Source organism: Ipomoea nil, unplaced genomic scaffold (assembly GCF_001879475.1).
Source record: "Ipomoea nil cultivar Tokyo-kokei standard unplaced genomic scaffold, Asagao_1.1 scaffold3170, whole genome shotgun sequence".
In the NCBI taxonomy this organism is placed as follows: domain Eukaryota; kingdom Viridiplantae; phylum Streptophyta; class Magnoliopsida; order Solanales; family Convolvulaceae; genus Ipomoea; species Ipomoea nil.
The window spans coordinates 3,548,738-3,557,344 of NW_017619598.1; the positions used below are offsets into that span (position 1 = coordinate 3,548,738).

At 33.8% G+C, this 8,607-nt stretch overlaps 1 protein-coding gene across 1 annotated transcript; it reads left to right on the top strand.

The window, feature by feature from the left end:
* The first annotated feature begins 2,812 nt into the window (after positions 1–2,812).
* LOC109167955 lies at positions 2,813–6,054 on the top strand. The gene is made up of 3 exons (XM_019317037.1): positions 2,813–3,071; positions 3,220–3,425; positions 5,560–6,054. The coding sequence occupies exons 1-3, from the start codon at positions 2,979–2,981 to the stop codon at positions 5,843–5,845; spliced, it is 585 nt and encodes a 194-aa protein (XP_019172582.1). The 5' UTR covers positions 2,813–2,978; the 3' UTR covers positions 5,846–6,054.
* Positions 6,055–8,607: the final 2,553 nt, after the last annotated feature.

Consider the following 8,607-nt stretch of genomic DNA (forward strand, 5'->3'; position numbering starts at 1 on the left):
ACTTCCAATTTGGCATATTTCAAATTTGGCACACATCTAATAGGCATACTTCTAGTAGAGAATCAGAGGACTTCTCATATACAGAGATTGTACCCCTTCTTGATTGATACATACTACTTGTAACCGATACTTTGAATTTTGAATATATACAATTCAAGTTTTTCGCGCTTACACATAGTATTTAATATTTCAAATTTTTAAGAACTTAGTAAACTACAATAGTAATTGAATTACAATTTTAAAGTCACCACGGATCAAAATTTTTAGACCTTTGAGATTTCTAACTTTAGATGTAGCAACATACAATTGACCTTTAAAGACCAAAATCACAATCTTAGTTCGAACATTGATTTTTTCTTCCAAATACTATCGAATTAAGTGTGTAATCAATAAAAGATGAGAACTAATAATTCGAGAATATAATCTTAATGTTACTAAGCCTACTTCACGTCAATTAAGTTGGAGAGTGTTCTTGGATAGTATCCGATGAATCCACGAATAACGCATCTTTGTCTCCGTAGTCCTCAATATGCACATCAACAATCTTAAATATTAGGCCGCATAGCTATGCCATATATTAATTTCAAACTTATGAACTTTGGGGTTGCATGCAATAAAAAGTATATATTTTAAATATACTAAGGGTACATTATATATGTATATAAGGTACTTTCAATATAAAAATAATGTATTTTTAATATATTAAAAATGTATTTGATATTCATGATCCATACAATTATGTGGACCATGTTCACACAATAATTTGTCAGTAGAAATTAAAATTTAAATAAATATAATAAATAAATAAATATAATAAATAAATAAATAAATATAATATATATATATATATATATATATATATATATATATATATATATATATATATATATATTAGAAACTGCCAGTGGAAATTATTATCATTATTATTATTGCAATTATTATTATTATTGTTATTGATATTATAATTAATAATATTATTATGGTCTTGTGAAAATTAAATGTTGATTATCACCATTTAATTTTCACAAGACCATATGACTTTATTATATATAGGATTTGAGGTAAAAGGACCACGTCGTTTAAGTTTTACCTAAAAGGTTATTTCAAATTTGTTGACCAATGTATGAGTAGATTTATAAAGTTAGATTTGGCTAAACAGATAAATTAATGTTTGGTAAATATATTTTTGGACTTACCTTATTCATTTTAATAAATTAAACATGAAAAAGCTAATTGTAAATTTTTTTTTTTTTTTTTGGGTACCAGCTAATTGTATTTTCTTTTTAAATGTCTAATTTATCCATTTAATAATTGTTGGTTATTGTGGTTTTTTATAGTTATTCAATTTTTATTTAAATTTACATTCTTAATATCGAATTATTTTTATTTGATAAAAACAAAAAAAAAATTGTTAAAAGTAATAAATAACTACAATAGCTAAAATAACAACAATTATTATTATTAAAATAAACTTATTTAAAATTTATACTTAAAATTAAAAATAATTTAAGAATAATTCAATAAATAAAAAAACATATTGGTATCTTTTAAAGTCATTTTACAGGTTACTCGCTCTACATAAATAACTAATTTATCAAAATACTTTCTCACAAATAACTAATACTATTAATTAATTTGTCAAAATAAATAATATGATCAACTATTCATTCTCAGCTATCAATTAATAATTATTAATAATTAATTATTGAACAACCCGATATCTGCTTTTGTATTTCAAAAATTTGAAATTACTTGCATATTTTCATAAAGTATTTCACATGATATTGTTGTTAGACAAAAAGGCAAATAAGGACAAAAAGAACCAGGTATGCATAGATGATAGTTGTAACTTGTAAATAAAAGTCAAAAAGTAAAGATGATTATAAAAATGCAGTTTTATTTTAAACTTTGAAGATTATAATATTATATATTTGCTAGTTAGGGATCATCAGTCATAAAAGAAGAGATTGATTTTTATTTTTATTTTCTAAATAAGTTTTCATTATTGTACCTGCATTTATTGTCTTTATGGTGCTGCATCTTGCATACTTGATGCTTTACCAAATATATAAAGGAATATTAAATAAGATATACGACATTTTTACATACAATACTATACAATTTCGCGACTCATAATTTATATCCACAAATAGTCTAAGGACGAGATCCTATAGATTTAGAATTAATTCAATAAAATTGGAATCATGCGCCTTATTAAAAAAAAAAATACTATACAATTTCTCTATTTTTGTTTTTCTTTATATTGCCGCTTCTAATGAGGTAAAATATAAATTATTCTTCTATACTTAATTGTGATAAGTTTTATGGATAAAGTACAAATAAGTCACTGAACTAGTTGAGAAACATCAATTAAGCCATCAAACTCGAATAACCCTCAAAATAAGCTACTAAACTTAGAAAAAACAACAATTAACATTTTTAACAGATTAACTCTTTTTGTTGGCTGGATTTCCAAATGTTTATTATTATTATTATTATTATTATTATTATTATTATTATTATTATTATTATTATAATCTACATCGATAGTAATATATTTTAAATTAATTATAACTAAAATAGTTTTAACTGGTCGAATGTCAAGATCTAATTTATTTATTTATTATTATTTTTTCATTGAATCTTTTGTATAAAAAAAAGGAGAAAATATACAACAGATATTAATTATTAATAACATTACAGTTAAAATAATATGGGACGAAAAAGAAAAAGAAAAATGATTAAAAATAATTATTATTGAAAAAAAAAAAAAAAAAAAAAAAAAAAAAAAGCAACTCTCCAAAAAGCCACCAATAAAGCAAACACAGATAGAAGCGCTTTCCGTAAATAAAGCCAAAGCTCCAAAGCTCCAAAGCAAAGCTAAGCTGTGCTCCTCTACTCTACTGTGTTTTAGTGTCAACAAAATTCCCAAATCGAAGAAGAAAAGCAGATCAACAAAGCTGCATACTTGGCCATTAATGGCGCTCTCCATACCTCTTCTAGTCTTACTCATCTCCTTTCACCTCATCGCCTTCGTTCTCGCCGTTGGTGCCGAGCGCCGCCGTAGCACAGTAAACCCATTTCTCCTTTCCTCCTTCTCTGCTTCACTTTTCTTCTATTTTGCTTTCAATCCACTCTGTGCATTTCATATGCTACAACTCTGTTGTCTTGTCGGTAATAATAATTTATTAATTTAATTTTTTTGTTTGGGTGTGAAAGGCGAAAGTTGTGCCAGATGAGTACGATGAGAGGACGTACTGCGTGTACGGAACGGACGCGTCGACGGCGTACGGATTGTCGGCGTTTGGGCTGCTTCTCATTAGCCAAACTGTGTTATACTGCGTTACCAAGTGCCTGTGTTGCGGGAGAGGGATGATGGGTGGAAAATCTACCACTTGTGCTATTTTCTTCTTCATCTTCTCTTTGTAAGTTCTAAAATTTTCTTTTTCCCCCAATTCTTCATTTCATTTATATTTCAACACCGTTCTTGCTCTGGGTATAGTGGCTGGTGGGATTAAATGATGTGATTGTTGGAAAATATGGGTCTCTTCCATTTCATGTGTTCTTGCAAATGGGGGTTAGATATAGCAATATTGGATGTTTATGTTTATAATTGCTGAAATTCTCAAAATGTGAAAGAATAAAAGTTAGTGTGAGTATTGGCATTTGGCAGAGAGTAATTCTTGTTTGAGTAATTTATGTTGTTTTTCACTGGTTATATAGTATATGGGCATTAAGACGTTTGAAACTATGGCTATTACTTGTTGAGCAGAAAAACCTGCTGTTCTTGTATTTGCTTTTACACAGGATGCTGCCATTGAAAACAGTTGCTTCGTTTTCTCTTCTTGAAACACTTGGAAATATTTGGAGACATGTTTCCAGGAATGGGGGCTTTGGTTCTTTCCCTGATAAAGGCTGATAAGTGGGGTTCACTTAATTTAGGTGTTGTATTACTTGCATACCATTAATGTGGTGCCATGATGTGCTTTAACGTTTTATAATCATTCGTTTGTGTTTAGTTTTAATCAAGTATACAGAGTTAACATGGCACTTGGACCCCCTGACAAAATTGTTCACGTTTTGGTGGGGGGAAGAGATCTTGTTTTTCTCGCAGTTAGACAAAAGCATATCAGTTCGTTTTGAACTTAAATTATAGTTAGTTGTTGCAATTAGCCATTTACAAAGGTGCTAAAGAACATTCTGATATGTTTATGCCTTTATGGTGCTTACTGTGATTTTTTCACACTCTTAACAAAGTTTGAGGAAACTTCTTCGGGGTTCTTGGTTTGGTATCTGTTGAGTTTTGTTATAGGTGTTTTATCCTTTTTGTTATTGGGGTAGAGTTCTCTTGGTTGGCCCCACAGAGGGAGTGGGGAGGGGCGGGGGATGGGGGTGTGTTCCTACAGGCTACAGTAAAATCTATACTTTGTTGCCCTTTCTTATTTTCGTGTTATCTGAACCTTTTATGGATATTCTAGGCTCTAGCTCTGGGCCACAGATCCACTTTCTTGAACCATTCATGAGAAAGGAGGGAGAATGGGAGATTATATGTAATCCCCCAATCACTCGACTAATTTGTAGAATTCACATATCCACCTCTCTCATCATTTGGGACATCAATCGATTCAATCCCTGGTACACAATGTCTAGAGTTCTAATAAATTTAATAGTTCCCCCTTATAGCGCATTCTTTCCAACTTGGCTTTTTGCTTAGGCATAAAAAATCTCAATAAGTTGTCACTTGTCCACTTGTATGATCTGATGTTGCAATATGTGGACTCAATCAAATCTTCCTACTTCTACTTGATTTCTCATCATGTAAGGCGATTGATAGTGTACAAATTAAGAAAGTTTCAAAAAGGAATGCCCATCCCCATTTGTTTTATTGCTACTATAGTTACTCACCTTTTTTGAGAACGGTAACTGATCGATTTAATTGTGGTAATTGTATTACTTTATATTAGGTTGTTGCCATTGCTTTTAGGTCCTAAATCTGACAAAAAAACAGAGCTTCCCTCAGTTCAATTTATTTTGAAAATCACTAGATATTTGATATGTAACCTACTTTACAGTAGACCTAGAATGAGTATAGCTTTGTCTTTTTTTTTTTTTTTTGGTCAGACCATGAGGTGTCCTGAGCAGACCCTAACTGTAGGAGGCACCTTTAAGCCCGTACCATACTTAGACTAATCCCCATTCGCACCGGGCCGACCCAATTAAGCGGCAAGGTGCTGGCCAAATTGGTTTTTTCATACTAGAGGGGGTTCGAACTCCCGATTTCTCTTAAGGGATGAGAGTGCACGGCCACTCACGCTAACCAAGCTGGTTATCTTTTTTTTTCTTCCATTTTTGTATTCAATTTTCTTCAGTCTTGAGTGGAGAAGGAGAGTTGGAGCTGTTTGGTAGGCAGGCTTATGATGTTTCCTTTTTGCTAGAAATTTGCGTATTTCTTGACATCGTTGTTAGTGTGCTAATTTGACATGAATATAAGTGTGCAACTCAGACTAAGCCAATACACCGAACACATGGATAGTAACCGTAATCTAAATGACAATACAGGGTGAGCTTTTTGGGGGCAGAGGCTTGCTTATTGGCAGGATCAGCGAGGAATGCATACCACACAAAATACCGGGGATTTTTCCGTGTTGACCACTTGTCATGTGCCACGCTTCGTAAAGGTGTGTTTGCTGCGGGAGCAGCACTCACGCTACTCTCAATGATTGCCTCCATTTTCTACTACTGGTCCCATTCCAAGGCGGACACAGGTGGGTGGCAAAAGCACGAGAACGAAGGACTTGGAATGACCATGTCCAGTTTCCCCGAATCTGCTGAGAGAAAGGGTTGATCTGATCAGTCTAAAACGAATTTGGGTCATTTTGGATTGGATAGGTAGTGTGTTTTTCAGGACTGTGTGAAGAACTTATCTAGAGATTGTGGTTGCTACATATATGATATACCTATATGGCTCCAGTAATCTATCTATATATGTACAAAAGAAATATGTATTATTTATAATTCTGTATTTGGTAATGGGGTTCCTATGCCATTTCACTCTGTTTTTGCAGATTCCATGCATATATGCAGCACACTATCTGCGTGTTGTAACAACCTTAAAAGAACATGCCAAATCTGTTCTTCACCTTCCACCCTTTTCCTTCTTAAATTCACACCCTTTTCATAGCCCTCCATGCAAAATTCTTTCATATCTAAGTTCCATAATTTCTTCTAGTCCGATCCGGGGGCGTTATCAGGTCAGTTAGTTAACAACTAAAGCCCACAAATACTATTTACTTTAGTTGATTTCTATCGGTGATAAAGGTAAAAAACAATTATTAGGTTTTCTGATCGATAATGTAACCCCCGACCATTTGCTCACCCCAATATAAAAGGTGGATGGCCTGGTCAAAATTATTGGCTGCCTTTGTTGGGTGGTGGGGAATTATTTATAACCTTAGTTGGGTCACCTTGCATAGGTTTCCTAGCATTTGGGGGTACGGTGAGAAAGAGACAATATGAGATCGTATCGAATACTCTACAAACTAATAATGTTTTGTATTGTATGATGTTAGGTGTAGGGATACTGCCAGTCCCTTATGCACTTTTAGAAGAAGGCTGACTATGTCTAATGATTCTGGGGATGATCGAGTTGATGCATTTCTGCAAAAGTAGTCTATTGTAGCAATATGAGATTGCTACTAACGCCAAAATCATTAGACATAGTGAGTCTCCCTCGGAGAGTGCATAAGGGATAGACAGTATCTCTACACCTAACAACATACAATAATACAACGAGGTGCAAGCTCAGCTCTCTCACCGCCGTCATTTTTTTTTTCAGTGTTTTTGTAACCAATATAACCAACCGAAATCGAAGATTAGTTATTTGGACGATTATAGTATTTACTTTAGCTGATTTCGATCAGTGATAAAGGTAAAAACAATTATTAAATTTTTTGTTCGATAATGTAACCGCGGACCGTTTACTCACCCCAATATTAAAGGTGGTCAAAATTATTGGCTGCCTTTGTTGGATGGTGGGGAATTGATTATGACCTTAGTTCTGTCACCTTGCATAGGTTTCCTAGCTTTCGGGGGTACAGTGAGAAAGATTTTGATGACTCCCCCCGTCCCCCAATCCTGAAAGAGGCAATATAATATGAGATCGTATCGAATACTCTACAAACTAATCTGCAGAAATTGTTCCCAGATGCAAATGTTCACCTGGACAGGTTGAAACTTTGGCCCGAAAAGGCCCTTGTTCTGCTAGTGGCATTGGTGATACTATCAACAACCTAGGTTTGTTGATTTATGTTTGTGCTGATGAGGTGTTGGTTTCTCTGGTTTTGGTTTGCTGCATCTTCTGGATTGGAGCTGTGGATGGTGTTGGGTTTCATGAGAGTAGAGAGGTGTTGGGATCTTTAGGTGGGGTTCTGAGAGCATTGAGTTTGAGATAGGACCCAAAAACTGAACAAACTCAATGCTCTCATAACTCCACCCAAAGATCCCCACACCTCTCCACTCTCACGAAACCCAACACCATCCATAGCCCCAATCCAGAAAATGCAGCAAACCAAAACCAGAAAAACCAACACCCCACCAGCAGAAATATAAGTCAACAAACCTAAATTCCACAGCTAGGTTGTGATAGTATCACCAATGCCACTAAACAAGGGCCTTTTTGGGCCGAAGTTTCAACCTGCCCAGGTGAACATTTGCATCTGAGAACCATTTCTCCAGATTGTCACCTTCTGGTATGAGGAATTTAACTGCCACCAAGAAGAGTTCAAGGTACATGAATGTTGATATGAGCAGCCTTCCTTAGTTCAGAAGTGCCAGTTCTCCTGCATGTAGAGGATATGTAATGTTCATTCCTGGAGATGAGTCTATGCATTTCTGCAGGCAGTATCCCTACACCTAACAACATGAGGTGCAAGCTCTCTAGCTCTCTCACCGCCGTCATTTTTTTTTTTTTTTTTTTTCCGCAATGGAAGTATATGCAACCTAAGGAAGAAGAACAAACATTGTTTTTTTCGCATCTTCTTCTAGTTCTCAGCTTTGGAATTTTATTTAATAAAAAATTAATTTATTTTATATGTATACACGTATGTACTAATAATGTAAACTACATACGCGAATAATCCATCTAAATGTGAAATTGCCAGACAAGGAATCTCCGCTAAACTCTTTATTTTGAGTTGGTCAATTAGATGACATGTGTCTTTGGTGGTGACGTAGTACGTGTGCAAAGAATGGCGAAAGAATTAATTGATTTATTCTTCCAAAAGGTTGAACCTCAATCCTAAGGGCCCCCACACTTCGATCTGACAGAGCATTTGCAAGGATGTAAATCATGGTAATTCAACTGAACATGAACCACAGAGGCTAGAATTAATTGAAACTTTCCTTATGAAAAGCAATAATGATTTCATAAAAAAATAGAGTAATAACATAACACAATTGCTGGTATAATTTAATCTCTAGCTTTCAATTTCAACCAATCTGATCATAGAATTGTACTTTATAGAATTAATCATCATTTCGGTCCCTCAATTGTTTCCCAACTATCAATGTAGTCCCTAGTTTTCAACTTCAACCAGTTTGATCATCGAA

What these genes read in the sequence shown, in the direction of transcription:
- LOC109167955 (XM_019317037.1), top strand. Translation starts at nt 2,979, where the DNA reads ATGGCGCTCTCCATACCTCTTCTAGTCTTACTCATCTCCTTTCACCTC. An exon ending in CCGAGCGCCGCCGTAGCACA is followed by an intron (nt 3,072 to 3,219) that starts GTAAACCCATTT and finishes TGGGTGTGAAAG; the next exon opens with GCGAAAGTTGTGCCAGATGA. An exon ending in TTCTTCTTCATCTTCTCTTT is followed by an intron (nt 3,426 to 5,559) that starts GTAAGTTCTAAA and finishes ATGACAATACAG; the next exon opens with GGTGAGCTTTTTGGGGGCAG.